Source organism: Galeopterus variegatus, unplaced genomic scaffold (genome assembly GCF_000696425.1).
Source record: "Galeopterus variegatus unplaced genomic scaffold, G_variegatus-3.0.2 Scaffold4347, whole genome shotgun sequence".
NCBI lineage: Eukaryota > Metazoa > Chordata > Mammalia > Dermoptera > Cynocephalidae > Galeopterus > Galeopterus variegatus.
Window position 1 is genome coordinate 151,119 of NW_007730458.1, and position 16,101 is coordinate 167,219.

General features: G+C 36.0%; 1 protein-coding gene across 1 annotated transcript in view; it reads right to left on the bottom strand.

Annotated features, from left to right (window-relative positions):
- Window positions 1–16,101, bottom strand: part of LOC103602911 (dynein heavy chain 12, axonemal-like) — a gene marked incomplete at both ends in the record, with an annotated part of 185,863 nt that overhangs the window by 149,944 nt on the left and 19,818 nt on the right. Inside the window, 5 exons of the mRNA XM_008587356.1 lie at window positions 2,719–3,001; window positions 3,096–3,217; window positions 4,850–5,044; window positions 6,846–7,046; window positions 7,718–7,903. Of these exons, the coding sequence (XP_008585578.1) occupies window positions 2,719–3,001; window positions 3,096–3,217; window positions 4,850–5,044; window positions 6,846–7,046; window positions 7,718–7,903 (987 nt within the window). The remainder of the gene's footprint in view (window positions 1–2,718; window positions 3,002–3,095; window positions 3,218–4,849; window positions 5,045–6,845; window positions 7,047–7,717; window positions 7,904–16,101) is intronic.

Sequence of the window (16,101 nt, forward strand, 5' to 3'; positions counted from 1 at the left end):
TCTTCTGGTAGTTGATTTCCATGTGATTTTTATATTTTTTTGCTGTAGGGGAGTTGTCAAGTTTTTTATATAGAATATATATCACTTCTATTATAATGAAATATGGAGCTTTATTAAATATGAAGGTTTTATTAAACCAGTTAAATAGATTCTGTATATTGATGCCAAGATTTAATTGAAAATTTAATTTAATTTAATTTATACAATATAGTAGAAAACTGGACTAGTAGTTGGATACCTTACATTATTTATCCATAGATTTTCTAAAAACTTGCATGACCAGAGTATATAATTTAAATAATCACATATCTGTTTAATTATATAAAATTGAACAATTTGCGCTTTTGAGTTCAAAGTATACTTTCATTTTCTCCTAACTTTTCTAACTTTGAAATTTTATGTTCAAAATGCATTTAAATAAATTTACTGGGGGTAGGTTTAATCTTTTTAAAAATAGCTTGCTTCAGGGCTGGCCAGTTAGCTCAACAGGTTAGAGCAAGCTGTTATAACACCAAGGTCAAGGGTTCAGATGCCCATAACGGCCAGCTGCCACACAAAAAAATAAATAAATAAAAATTTTTAAAAAAAAGCTTGCTTCAATAGTAAGTAATTGCAGATCCAAGTTATAAGTTGAAAAAAAACAACTGCAGAATGAATTTTGAAATTGATGCTAATGGAAACTGTATTTTTAATACAATAACACATCTTAGATATAAGAATGTTAAGCTTAAGGATATAAATATGTATTATTATAAAATGCTTCTTCTTGCAATATTTAGAAACAAATGACAAACTAACCTAAGTTTCAAAGAAGGATAAGTGGTGACAGAGCCATTGCTAGGTACATAGAAGGTAAATTTCTACACAGATTAAGGAAATACTTTCATGAACAATGTTGATTCTTTTCTGTGTGTTTTAGTTTGTTTGTAATCATAAATAGCAAAAGGAGAGAAAAAGTCAAGATTTATCTGCAGGAACACAGGGAGCTGAACAGAATAGCCACTGTAGGGCTCTTGGTAAAAGAAAAAGAACACCTCACTCATATACAGAGAGTTGCTAGATAAATAAGGCTTCAATGCCTTCTGAAACTATTCTCTTACTATACAACTGTTTCTTCGTAGTGCTAAAGGCAGAAATATATCACTCAAGATTAGGTTAATTAGATTAGCATAAGTGAGTACATGTAATACCAAGAATGCTATATTTGTTTCAAATTTGTTATATATCCTTTGTTTATCTCATCTGGAGTTTTTAAGTAATTAAGTGTAAAAAGCAGTAAGTGAACTAGATCACGCATTTAACACCCATGTCTGTGGAGAAATGACCTAAAGATCAGCATGTACTAAAGGGCACACACAATAATTGTTTGCCTGCTAGACATATCCATTATACTATCTCATAAGCATTTCAATTTTAACATATCTAAAATTGAACTCTTATACACGCTGGACTACTACTCAGCCATAAAAAAGAATGAAATTCTGCCATTTGAAGCAACATGGATAAGCCTGGAGAAAATTAAGTGAAATAAGCCAGGTACAGAAAGAGAAATACTGCATGTCCTTACTCATAAGTGGAAGCTAGAAAATAAAAATAAATAAAGAAAGATACAACAATCACAGTAATAGGTTAAACTTTCAAAAGGAGAAGAGAGAATTGTGGTTACTAGTGGTGGGAAAGGGGGCGGTTAGTGAGAAATTGGTAAAAGGTCACAAAGAATGATTATGCTTTGTAATGATGAATATACTAATTATCCCGATTTGATCATCACATATTGTACACAGGTATTGATATTCAACTCTGTACCCGACAACAAATATGTATAATCAATTATGTTTCAATAAAAAATAAAATAAAATTGAATTCTTGATCTTTCCCTAAGCCTCCACAAACCTGCTTCCCCCAGAGTAAACACCACCCATATACTCAAATCAGAAACCTATAAGTGATTTTTAAGACCTCCCCCTCCTCACGCTTGTACTCCACAACTGATTCATCACTAAGACCTGCTGAAATTAACTACAAAATATATTTCTAGTCTGTCTACTTTGCTCCATATCTTCTTCTGCCACTTGCCTAGTACCAGCCCACATCATCTTTCATCTGGGCTTATACAAGCATCTCCTAACTTGCCTTCCTGTTTTCACACCCCACTAATTCATTCTTTATACCATAACCATAGTGGTATAAAAATATAAATCAGATATTGCCTCTTTCCTGATTAAAATACTTTAGTAGACTTTCATTATATTTCAAAGAAAATGCAAACTCCTCACTACCTTCCTTTCCAACCTCATCTGACTTTACTCTTCACTTTGCTCACTCTACTCCAGACACAGTTGTCTTCTTTCAGGTTCTCACAAACCCCTAGTTATTTCTGATTCCATGGCCTTTACACAGGATACTTTAAATGCTCTCTCATTTGCTCTTATCCTTCGGGTCTCAGTTTCAATGTCACTTTCTCTAAGAGCCTATCACTGTACGCTCCCCCATTCTAAACTATATACTCCTTAATCTCTCTCATTACACCTTTGTGCTTTTAGAACACTTAATCATATATTATCAGTTCTTACTAATGTTGTTAAATAAAGAAGTTAAAAAATAATGCTTTAAAATAGTAAGAACTTTAAGTGTTAATTTACTGGTACCCATTTAAAGCTCCCTAAAATAACAAAGCATTCACAGAATATAGTGAATATTAAATCCTAGGAAACACACCAATCGGGCTGCAGCAATCACATCATGAATACTCCGGAGCATTAGATCTTCCACTTGAATGAGCCATTTTTCCACTGCACCCCGCGCTGCAGATGTGGATATAAGTGCAATCAGCTCCACTCGCTCACCTTCAGAGCTATACATGGCCTTAATGTCCAAGTTGGGAAGAAACTCCAATTTAGCAATGCCCTCAAAGCATTTTTTTAAATGAGGCTGAACTCTAAGTGGATCTTTGGTCTCTGACAAAATCTCTAACATTTCATCATTAGATAAGAAGAAAAAACTAGAAAAAACATGCAGATACAAAAGCTTTAGTTATAATTCATCACACATAAGAACATGTTTTTAATTATAGCACAATTGATTATTCACTATACCGAGGGAAGAAAAGACGTTTCTTTTCAAGATATGCATTAAGGCCTTTCATAATTTTCTCCAAAAGTTCATTGCAGTTCTGCAGTTTTTCTAGTAAACCAGTTAAAGAAGTAGCAGCAAGAACCTAAAAGACACACATTTGTTCAGGTTAGCACTTATATACTAGATATAATTATAAGACCTAAAAATTAATCTATGTTATATGTCAGAAATGTTAAAATGTTAACATGTCAAAAGGTTTATAAAACTTGTAATGAAAAATTTTTTAACGTAAAAACTACTAAAATTCAATAAATCATAAATATTATAATCCAAGGATGCTAGTTATAGATGAGATGTTAAAATTGTCATGTATATTTTCATTTCTCCTATATTCTTCTGAATATGTGGGAAGAGTCTTTTAGGCTGGTGTGTGATTTAATTTTTACTTTTACAACTGTTAATCACAAACTTAATCTATAGCAGGAGTTTGTAAACTGAATCTCCTGGGCAAAAACTAGCCTATGGCCAGTTTTTGTTATGGCCCACAAACTAAGAATTATTTTTGCAATTTTAGAAGATTAAATAAATCAAAGGAAGAATAGCATTTCATGGCACATGAAAATGTCAGTGTCCATAAGCAAAGTTTTATTGTAGCACAGACGCACCCATTCATTTACATATTGTCTCTGGCTGCTTTCTCACTACAGTGACAGAATTGAGTAGTTGCAAAAAAAGACTGTAAAGCCTAAAACATTTACTATCTGGCCCTTTGCAGAGAAAATTTCCCGACTTCTTATCTACAAGAAATCATGTCTCACAAAGGTTCTAAAGTCAACAGGTAAAGCAAAATCCTTGAAACTCATAAGTTTCAGTCCACTACTGACTGTCAAAAAGCCCAACACATCTAGTTTTTCTTCCAGCATTGGAATAAACTGTTATTTCTTAAGTTGAATAAAAGATTAAACAGTGGATGTGTATCTATGGACTATATGTACTATGTGTATGAAAATGTACAGTCTGTCTTTCAACATTAGAATCACACTTGATGAGGAGGTATACTCACTAGGAGACACATATAGGAATTGACACCAACTGAGAGAACACCATCATTTTTTCCCCCATCATTCCTGAACATATAGAGTCACTGAGTAGAATGTCAGGTGAATCGCCTGCACTGTTTGTTCTCTGTCTCTTTCTCTTTCTCTCTCTCCATTTTTTTTTTTCCTTTTTTTTTTTGTCTTTTTTCGTGTCCGGCAACAGATCGCAACCCTCAGTGTTGCGCCCGTACCGGACCGGGACCGGCAACGGGATCGCAACCCTTGGTGTTGCGCCCGCACCTCACTCAGCCAGTGAGTGGGAACCGGTCTGTATGTGGGATCTGAACCCTCGGCGGGAGCACCGCTGCACTCCCAAGCGGCGCACTGTAGCAGTGCACCACCAGGCCGGCCCCCTCTCTCTCCATTTCATAAATACATATTTATCTATGTATTTTGTGAGGAGGGGAGCTGTGAGTGTATATAGTAGAAGTCAAGTGAATTAAGTATACATTTGAAGCAGCTGCACTATATAGATTAAGGAGTTATAAGACTATCTTATGAATTGAAAAGTAAAATTATTTTAATACTTTTATGCTTTCCTATATTTTTCTAAACTTTCCAGTTTGTATACAATGAACAGGTTTTATTTTCATAATCAGGGGAAAAAAGTCAAATGCTTTCTTTCATTTCTAAAAATAAAGTTTCACCTACTATAAGAGAGAAAACAAACACTTCACCTTTGGATCTTTTGCACAAAACTTCATGATATCCCTCCAATGTCTGTCTACTGTCTGAAACTGACGACCTTCTTCTGGCATCTGTTGCATGATATCCTCAGAACAAAAGATTGGCTCCAAGTACAGCCACTGAGCTTGTACTTTTAACCATTCATCAATCGTTTCTTGTATTCGAATCAAACGATCCTCCCAGGCCTTAAAGAAAAGCACACCATACTAAATACCAGTTACTAAAGAAAAGCTATAAATTATAGCAAGGAAAATTTATTTAAATTTTACTGTTAATTTTAAACCAATGCAAAACAGTTTACAGCTTAAGATCACTTATGGGTGACTCGTGTAGGCTTAGAAAAACTCTAGGAGGTCTGAGGTTTTTCTAAATCATTGGAACTTGTGATTACAAATAACTGTAAAGTTATTTAGACAAATTTCCTAATCTCTAGATGAACTATCCCAAGTCCCCAAAGCATTCAAGAATATATCCTGCTCTGCACCAGTGGTTATCAACCACAGGCAATTTTGCCTCCCACCCCAGGAAACATTTACAATGTCTGCAGATATTTTCAGTTGTCACAACTAACAGTAGGAGGATGCTACTAATATCTAGTGGGTAGAAGACAGAGATGCTATGTGCAGGACAGCCCCCAAAACAAATATCAAAATCCTTCTCTATATCAACACAATTTGGAGAAAAATGAAATGAAATGAAAAAATAAAGTAAAATAAGCCTCCTTATTCTCATAGGTGCCCTAGAGTTGACAGAATATTTCATTAGCTGAAGAAAATTCGTATAATCTCTCTTTGGTTCTTAAATATGTGGCCTAAGTTTCTATGTATCAAGAGGTTAGACCTCATATACTTCTTTTTCAAAAAACTCTAAAAGAGTTTTTAAATATGTCTTCTAAATTGCCCTTGTTAGACATGTAAAAAAATTCTACAAAAGACATAATATCCTATTAGGAAAGGCTAGTTTGATTCATGGGAAAGTGTCCAACCTTATGTCTTCTTGGAAGAACACCACTCTTTGTTTTCTCCAAATATGGCAGCCAAGACTTTCTATAAAGCACTATTTATGCTCAAATTAAATGTTCCATGTTGTAAACATATATCAAAACATCACAATATACCCCATAAATACATACAATTATTATTTGTCAATTAAAAAATAAAATTAAATAAAAATTATAGCTGTTAAAAAAAAATCTGCCTTGGTTTGAATCCTAGCACTGTCATTTATTAGCTGGGTGAACATGGCCAAATTACGTATCCTCCTATGCCTTGGTTTCCTTATCTATGAATACAGATAATAACAGTGTCTACCTTGAAGGTCTGCTGTGAGGATTAAATGAATTAATATATGTAAAGCTCCTAGAGTGGTATCTGGCACATAGTTAGAAATCAATCAATATCAGAGAAAAAAAATCTAGTTGTTTGTCTTTACCCCAATTTATATTGTCCCCAGTTAGTATTCTGATACTATCTATGAAGCTATTAGTTAATTTGATTGCTTTTCTATATTTACCCACAACCAATATAAAGATATGAAATAATCCTGAAGCCTCAAATATTTATTTTTCTCAAGTAGACAATAATTTATTAATTACTCTCACAGACACACAAGCCAGTTGTTCACAAATAGAAAGTATGATATATAGAACTTTACTACAAGTTACAAGAGTACAGCATAAAACAGGGTCTAAGCTTTCAAAAGTTAGAATAAGTAATACCAACTGCTTTCCTTCCACTGTCGTTGGAGAAGATTCTAATAAAGCACAGCTTTGTTTTCAAAATCATTAGAGTTAATGTCTCAGATACGTTCTACATATTTCTACATTAATTTTTAAATATCTGTTGCCATATTTCACCAGATAAAAATGGAGGTTATAGGTCTATGATTTGAATAAACATTTAAAAAGCTATCCAACTAACTGAATTATTCCTATGAGATCATACAAGTAATAAGACTGAAATTTTTATAAATGTCCATTTAACATACCTTTATCTCTTTTTCAAATGGTTTGATGAAAGGTGAGCCTCTCATTGTCTGAGTTTTTATAATTTGATCATCAAGGATAGCCTGAATCTCATCCACTGAAGAAAGAAGACAAACTCCAGTATCACGATATAGACTTATATGAAAAGAAATATCATCCCAAGTTCCTATCATTGTATGCATGGCTTTCTCTAATGAAAATTCCTAAAAGGAGGAATGAAGAAAAAATAGTATGGTGAAGAAAGAATCTTATTTACTATATTGATGTTCCATAGTGAAGTCAGTAAGCATATGATGCATTACACTATCATTTCCTGAAGAGGATCTGTAACTACAGTATAATTTTTTTAACAATTAAAAAGTTTCTAAGAATAATAATTATGTAATTTTTTAAAAATTTACTTATTACGGAAACTACTGCTGTCAGTATTAAAATGGTCAATAGAATAAAATACCTGCTGGATTCTCTCTGAAGTATCCTTTTGCAGGCAGCATATAGTCTGAAGATGTTTTCTGTATATTTAAAGAACCCTTTCTCTAGGACCATACTTATTCTGCTAGAACACACACACAACACATGCTATGCATACATCCACCTGGTATTCTTAATGGAAAAATTATGTATCAACACTAGCATATCATCCAACTATATTAGGATGTGTCAGAATTAAGAGGTGAAAGGAGCCATTTCTAGTCTGTATTCAGGACAAGTAAGCACACACTTTGTGGGGGAATAAAAGAGTTGTTGTCTATCACTTCCCCCATCTCCCCCTGACTGCTATTCAGTACTACACACATTCAACCACAACAAAAACTATTACTAGTTGGTGAACAAACTCATCAAATAAAGTATTTCACATGGTCTTTATGTTTACCTTGCTAGCACCTGCACTTATCACTTCAAATTTTTCCAAGTATGGTGCAAGATTTAATTTTAAAACTTTTCTCAGTGTAGTTCCAGAGTCTGGAGTCAAGTCATAGCCTACAATTTCTGACATTTGTTTCCAGTGACGAGCTCTCATTCCTGGATTGCACAAAATTGAGACAGTAGGGATATATTCCTAATGGCAAAAATATAAACAATAATGAGTCATTCCTTTGAGTGCCATACACATAAATTCCATAGATGAAGCCTACATAACATAAAGATTACATTTCTTCAAATTATTGAATATATTTATATGGATACAATCAAAATCCCAACTAAATATGGAAAGAGAGAAAAACTAATAAAATGACTCTAAAATCCATCTGCAAAAAATAGGGAAGTAAAAATAGCCAGGAAAATTATGAGTAAAAATGATGAGGGTAAATATTCTATAAGATATTAGAGTATATGATAAAACTATGATAATTAAAACTATGGCATTATTTTAGAAATTCAAAGTTGTTATATACACTCTATATAGAAATATTTCAGTTGGTTGGAGCACTGCCTCACAACCTCAAGGTCATGGGTTTAGATCCCTGTACCAGCCAGTCACAAAACAAAACAAAAAAAGAAATATATAATATATAGTTATAAATACATACATACACACACACACACACACACACACACACCATGAAGGTAAAACAAGCCTGTACCAAAATGCTAACATGTAACAATATTTTTATCTCTGCTTAGTGAGATGAAGAGTTTTCAACCATTTTTTTGCGCTTTTGTATATTATCTGACTTTGAGTATGTACTTCTCAAAACCATTTAAATAATAAAGTTAATTTTTGTTTGGAAATAAGAATAAGATATTCAACAAGACACTTATTTAATCATCTTGATACTAACATTAGAACATTTCCCCTAAAATTAGGAACAAGATAAGCATGCCCATTATTACTACTTCTAATCAATATTGTACCATGTGTTTCAGCCAGTGAAGTAATTTAAATAAACTGTATATTAAATTAATATAATAAAATTAAATAGAATTTTTACATACCAGCCACAGCTAAAAAACATAATTAACAAAAAGATCAATTTACAGTAGTAACAACAACAACAAAATAAAGTATCTAGGGATAAATCAAATGAAAGCTGCACAAAATTATTCTGGAGAAAATATAACTCTATTAAAAGATATTAAAGAAAATATCGGGCCGGCCCGGTGGCGCACTGGAGAGTGCGCCGCTTGGGAGCGTGGCAGCGCTCACACCAAGGGTTTGGATCCCATGTGGAGACTGGTTCCCGCTCACTGGCTGAGCGCGGTGCGGGCGCAACACCGAGGGTTGCGATCCCGTTACCGGTCAGTAAAAAAGACAAAAAGGAAAAAAAAAAAAAGAAAATATCAGTAGAGATGTATACCATGCACTGATAGATTCATTTTCATTCTCATATAAGTAAAAAAGGGTTATTATGCAGAATATATTATAAAAATCCCATAAATCACCAATAAAAACAACAAAAACTGAAACAAATGACAGAAAAAGAGTCAAAAGACATATATAAACATTTCATAGAAGAAGGAATATGAAAGGCAAATAGAGTGAAAGTTTTTTTGTTTTTTTGTTGGTTTGTATTGGTGGCCAGCCAGTATGGGAATCCAAAGTCTTGACCTTGGTGGGAATGAGTTTTGTGAGGATAGGGATTTTAGTTCTATTCACTGATATTTCTTAAGCAGTCATAGAATATTAGCAGTCATAGAACTGTCAATCAAGAAATATTTGTTTAATGACTAAAATATGAAGGAATTACATATATCATTAGAAACTGGGGAAACAGAAATTAAAACTACTAGAGTGGAAAAAATTACAAGGTCTGATGATGTGAGGATATTTACCTGGAGGGAGTTTAAATTAAGGGACCATTTGGCATTTTCTGGTAAAGTGGACCATACATTCTATCATTGAGCAATCTCACTCTTGGGTATATATACCCTAGAGAAACTCTTCTCCATGTACATCAGGACACAAGACTACAAAAACAGTGTTGTAGGGGGGCCGGCCTGGTGGCGCACTGCTACAGTGCGCTGCTTGGGAGCGTGGTGGCGCTCCCGCCGAGGGTTCGGATCCCACGTACAGACCGGCCGCTCACTGGCTGAGCAAGGTGCGGGCGCAACACCAAGGGTTGCGATCCTGTTGCCGGTCCCGGTCCGGTACGGGCGCGACACTGAGGGTTGCGATCCGTTGCCGGTCACGAAAAAAGACAAAAAGGAAAAAAAAAAAAAAACAGATCCCACGTACAGACCGGCCGCTCACTGGCTGAGCAAGGTGCGGGCGCAACACCAAGGGTTGCGATCCTGTTGCCGGTCCCGGTCCGGTACGGGCGCGACACTGAGGGTTGCGATCCGTTGCCGGTCACGAAAAAAGACAAAAAGGGAAAAAAAAAAAAAACAGTGTTGTAGGAACATGAAAATGCACTCAACATCAGCAATCATCAGGGAGATGCAAATCAAAACCACAAGGAAATATCTCCTCACACCTATTAGGATGACTATTCTCAAAAAGACAAGAGATAACAAGTGTTGGCAAGGATGTGGAGAAAAGGGAACACTTATGCACTGTTGGTGGAAATATAAATTGGCACAGCCATTATGGAAAACAGTATTAAGATTCCTCAAAAAATTAAAAATAGGACTACCATATGATCCAGCAATCCTACTTCTGGGTATACATCTGAAGGAAACAAAATCTGTATCTTGAAGAGATATTTGCACACCCATGTTCACTGCAGCATTATTCACAACAGCCAACACATGGAAACAACTTAAATGTCCATCAACAGATGAAGATAATGAAAACGGATAAACATATACTGTTCAGCCATAAAAAAGCAGGAAATCCTGCCATTTGCAGCAACATAGATGCATCTTGAGGACGTTATGCTAAGTGAAATAACTCAGATGGAAAAAGACAAATACTGTATGATATCACTTATACGTGGAATTTTAAAAACTCAGACTTGTAGAAACAGAGAATAAAGTGATGTTTGCCAAGGCCTGGGACAGGGGAAATGAGGTGACATTGGTCAAAGGGTACAAACTTTCAGTTATAGGGTGAATAAATTCTGTCTAATGTATAGCATATTAGATAGAATAAATTCTATCTAATGTATAGCACGGTGACCATAGTTAATAATACTGTGTTGTATACTTGCAGTTTGCTAAAAGAGTAAATGTTCTCACCATTTCAAAAATGGTAACTATGTGAGTGTTAGCTAAGTTGATTGTAGTAATCATTTCATTATACATCAAATCATCACATTGTACACCTTAAGTTAATATAATTATATTTGCCAATTATTCCTCAATAAGGCTGAAAAAATGTGTTGTTAATAATTGCAAAAAAAAAAAAGGAAACATCTCACATAACTATAAACAGGAAAATGAGTAAATTAAGGAATAATATATAGCAGTGAAAACAAAGTAACTACAGCCAAGAATGTGGATGAGTGTTAGAAACATAACACTGAGTGAAAAAAAATCAAGTCACAGAAGACTACATATAGACAATATGTATTTATAAATTTTAATATACAAATGTGATAAAGCAATTTATCTTTAAGAGAAATTAAGGGGAAAAAATAGTGAAGGAATACACAGAGGGAGGTAATAGTATTGATAATCTAATTCTAAAGAAGAGGGAAAGGTTCGTGGGTGTTTATTTTCTTATACTTCATAACTTACATATATGTTACATATATTCTTCAAGTATTAGATAATAAAATTGTGTTAAGAAAGAAAGAACACTTAGCTTTCCCTTTTCCCAATCCAATCCAAAGACCATCAAAATCATACATGTACTTTTGGTCCACCTCCTTAAGTAAAGCCTTACCTGTTCACCAAATGACAAAATTAATTACTCCAGCTCTATTCTTTCACAGGATACTGATATCCTTTACCTCAGAATTTCTTCATTCTGCCTTGTACCAGTTATTCACAGCCTATTTCTCTCACCACATTGTGTTCTCTCTGAGGTGCAAAACCATGTCTTATTTATTCTCACCCCTTAACACATGAAAAACACTCTACTCACTGCTTATCAAACGCTTGCTATCTTCAATTTTATTCTATTTTTAATTAACTCTATGCATGTAAAAATTGTTCAATTTTATTAATTAAATTACCTATTAGATACAAAAATCATAGCCAAAAGTCAATTTGAGTGACCTGGACATTAAAAATATTGTACTAGAATACTCTAGCTAATGTCAATATCCAAGCCAATTAGGCAAGAAAAAAAATAAAAAGCATTTAGATTGGAAAGGAAGAAGTAAAACTGTCTCTATTTTCAGATGGCATGATATTATATATAGAAAATCCTAAGGAATTTATTTTTAAAAAGTGAGAACTAATAAACTACTTCAGCAAAGTTACAAGACACAAGACCAATATACAAAAATCAATTATATTTCTATTAACTAGCAATAAACAATCCAAAATTGAAAGTAAGGGGAAAATTCCATGTACAATAGCATCAAGAAGAATAAAATATTTAGAAATAAATTTAACAAAAAAAGTGCAAGATTTATACAGTGCAAAGTACAACAAAAAATTTACAAATAATTGTTAAATGGGCTGGCCAGTTAATTCAACTGGTTAGAGCACAGTGTTCATAACACCAAGGTAAAGGGTTTGGATTCCTGTACCAGCCAGCCACCCCCAAAATAAAAATAGTAATAATAATTGTTAAAAGAAATGTAAGAAGACCAGAATAAATGGAAAGAGACCCCAGGCTCATTTATTGGAAGAATTAACCATGTTAAGATGGTAATATTGGGGCGGCCCGGTGGTGCACTGGATAGTGCGCCGCTTGGGAAGCACAGCGGCGCTCCCGCCCGAGGGTTCGGATCCCACATACAGACCGGTTCCCGCTCACTGGCTGAGCGAGGCGCGGGAGCAACACCGAGGGTTGCAATCCCGTTGCCGGTCCCCGGTCCGGTACGGGGGCAACACTGAGGGTTACGATCCGTGGCCGGACACGGAAAAAGACAAAAGACAAAAAAAAAAAAAAAAAAAGATGGTAATATTGTCCAGACTGATCTATACATTCAATGCAATCCCTATCAAAATCCTAGCTACCTTGTTTTTGCACAAATTGACAAGCTGATTGTAAAATTAATATGGAAATGTAAAGGACCCAGAATAGCCAAAACAATCCTTAAAAAAAAAAGAACAAAGTTGGAGGACTACACTTTTCAATTTCAAAAGGTATTACAAAGCCACTGTAATCAAGACAGTGTGAAACATTACAGTGTGAAACATTACATCAGTTTACAGATAAACATACAAACCAATGGAATAAAATTGAGAGTCCAGCAATAAACCCTCACATACATGGTCAAGTGATTTTCAAATAAGTTGCCAAGACAATTCAATAGGGAAAAAATATCTTTACAACAAATGGTGTTGGGACAACTAGATATCCATGTATCCTACCCCCTACCTCACACCACATATAAAAATTAAATCAAAATTGATCAAAGACCTAAATGTAAGAATTAAAAGTACAAAACTCTTAGAAGAAAATATAGGTGAACATATTCATGGATTAGGCAATAGTTTCTTAGATATAACACCAAAAGTGTAAACAACAAAAGAAAAAGATAAGTGAGACATCATCAAAATTAAAACATTTTGTGCTTCAAAGAACATCATCAAAAATATGAAAAGACAGGGCCGGCCCCATGGCTTACTCGGGAGAGTGTGGCGCTGGTAGCGCTGAGGCCGCAGGTTTTGATACTATATAGGGATGGCTGGTGTGCTCACTGGCTGAGCGTGGTGCAGACCACACAGTGCCGAGGGTTGTGATCCCCTTACCAGTAAAAAATAAATAAATAAATAAATAAATAATGAAAAGACAACCCACAGAAAGGAGAAAATTTTCTGCAAATCATATATCTGAAAAGGGGCTTGTATCCAGACTATATAAAGAACTTATACAATTCAATAACAAGAGGCAAATAGCCCAATTAAAAATGGGCAACGGATCATAATAGACATTTCTCCAAAGAAGACATACAAATGATCAATAAGCACATGAAAAGATGCTCAACATTAGACATCAGCTAAAATGCAAATTAAATCCACAATGAGAAAACCATTTCATGACCACTAGGATGGCAATAGTAAAAAAGATGGACCATAACAAATGTTGACAAGGATATGAACAAATTGGAACCCCAGTGCACTGGTGATAGTAATGTAAAATGGTGCAACCACCTTGTAAAACTGTCTGGCAGTTCTTCAAAAAGTTAAACATAAAAGTACCATATGACCCTGCAATTCCACCCTTAGGTATATACTCAAATATGTGTACACATATGTTTTCATTGTACATAAATGTTCATAGCAGTATTATTTGTAATAGCCCAAAAATGTTAACAATGCCAATGTCCATCAACTGATGAATGGATAAATAAGATATAGTACATCCATACAATGAAATATTATTCATCAATAAAAGTGAATGAAGTACTAATACATGGATGAACCTTGAAAACATGTGCTAAGTGAAAGAAGTCAGTCACAAAGGCCACATATTGTATGATTCCATTTATACGAAACATCCAGAATAGACAAATTCATAGGGACAAAAAATAGTTGCCATAGCCTGGGAGGAGGAGGGAGTGGAGACTGATTGCTAATGTCTATAGGCTTAGTTTTTGGAGTGATGACGATGTTCTAAAATTAGTGGTGATGGATAACTCTGAATATTCTAAAAAGCCACTGAACTGTACTCTTTAAAAGGGTGAATTTTAAGATGTGTGAATTATATCTCAATAAAGCTATTGTAAGAAAAATGCAAGCCAATAACAAAGGAAAAACAGTAAACTAATGATAAAATTATTGCAATTATAAGTTTTTTCAGAAAAGAAAAGAATTAACCAACATAATCCAACACCAATTTTGTTTCCAGCACCAAATTTTTAAAAAATTTCTTAACAGATCTTACTAAAAATTGTTTAAAACTTGGCACACTGGGCTGGCCCGGTGGCGCACTGCTACAGCGCGCCGCTTGGGAGGGCGGCGGCGCTCCCGCCGAGGGTTCAGATCCCACATACAGACTGGTTCCCGCTCACTGGGTGAGCGAGGGGTGGGTGCAGCACTGAGGGTTGCGATCCCGTTGCCGGTCCCGGTCCGGTACGGGCGCGACACTGAGGGTTGCGGTCCATTGCCGGACACGAAAAAAGACAAAAAGGAAAAAAAAAAAAAAACTTGGCACAGAAAAAACAACAGGAGATCCAATCAAGATGGCGGAATAGACGGTCTGCAGCATCACTCTCTCCCACAAATCAACCAAATTTACAACTATAAAAATGTAACATCAACCAAGCCGGAGCTCAGGGGAAGAGGAGGAGAGACCTACGGAGTTCATGAAGGCGGGAGAAACCACAATGAAAGAAAAAAACTTCTTCGAGTGTTTTGGGACACAGCTGCTTTAAGGCTGGAGCTGCTGAGTGCTTGGAGCAGGAGTCAGCAGAAGCCGCAGCTGTGTCCTTCAGATGGAGTTACTTGGAGGCAGCAAGGGAGAAGAGGGCCTTGGTGGCCCCCAGGACAACAAGACCACTAATAGGGTTCCCGTGGAAGCACACAGGAGCGAGGAGCCAGAACAGCTGAAAAAGGGGAGCCATTCAGAGGCCGGTGAATCATTGCAAGGGACCGATGCAGGGCCCAAACCATGGGAAGTGTTTGGAGCATAGGGCGGTGGGGGAGACAGGCCCACCAGGGGAACACTGGAACACAGCAAGGATAGCTGATCTGCCCCCCAGTCAGCACAGGACCACTCAGAGGAGACTGGTCAGGAATGCAGAATTGCATGGGGTGCAGTTAGATGAAAAAACTCAGGCCCAGATTAGAGATTCTACAGAACACAGATCCATCGGGTCTCTGGAGAGCCGGAAGTACCTATAAGATCAACCATTAAACCCTGAGCAGCACAAAAAGCCTTCCCTAGAGAAACAGCAGCAAAGCAGCAATTTAAACAACCACACACTCAAGTACTGGTTCCCACAGGAAGTTCCCTCATTAGAAGCAAAGTACAAAAAATTAGTTCCAGGGCCGGCCCAGTGGCGCACTGGATAGTGCGCCGCTTGGGAAGCGCGGCGGTGCTCCCGCCCGAGGGTTCAGATCCCACATACAGACCGGTTCCCGCTCACTGGCTGAGCGAGGTGCGGGAGCAACACCGAGGGTTGCGATCCCGTTGCCGGTCCCGGTCCGGTACGGGTGCGACACTGAGGGTTGCGATCCGTTGCCGGACACGGAAAAAGACAAAAAAAAAAAAAAATTAGTTCCAGCCCAGGCACACCACCAGCACCTTGGGGC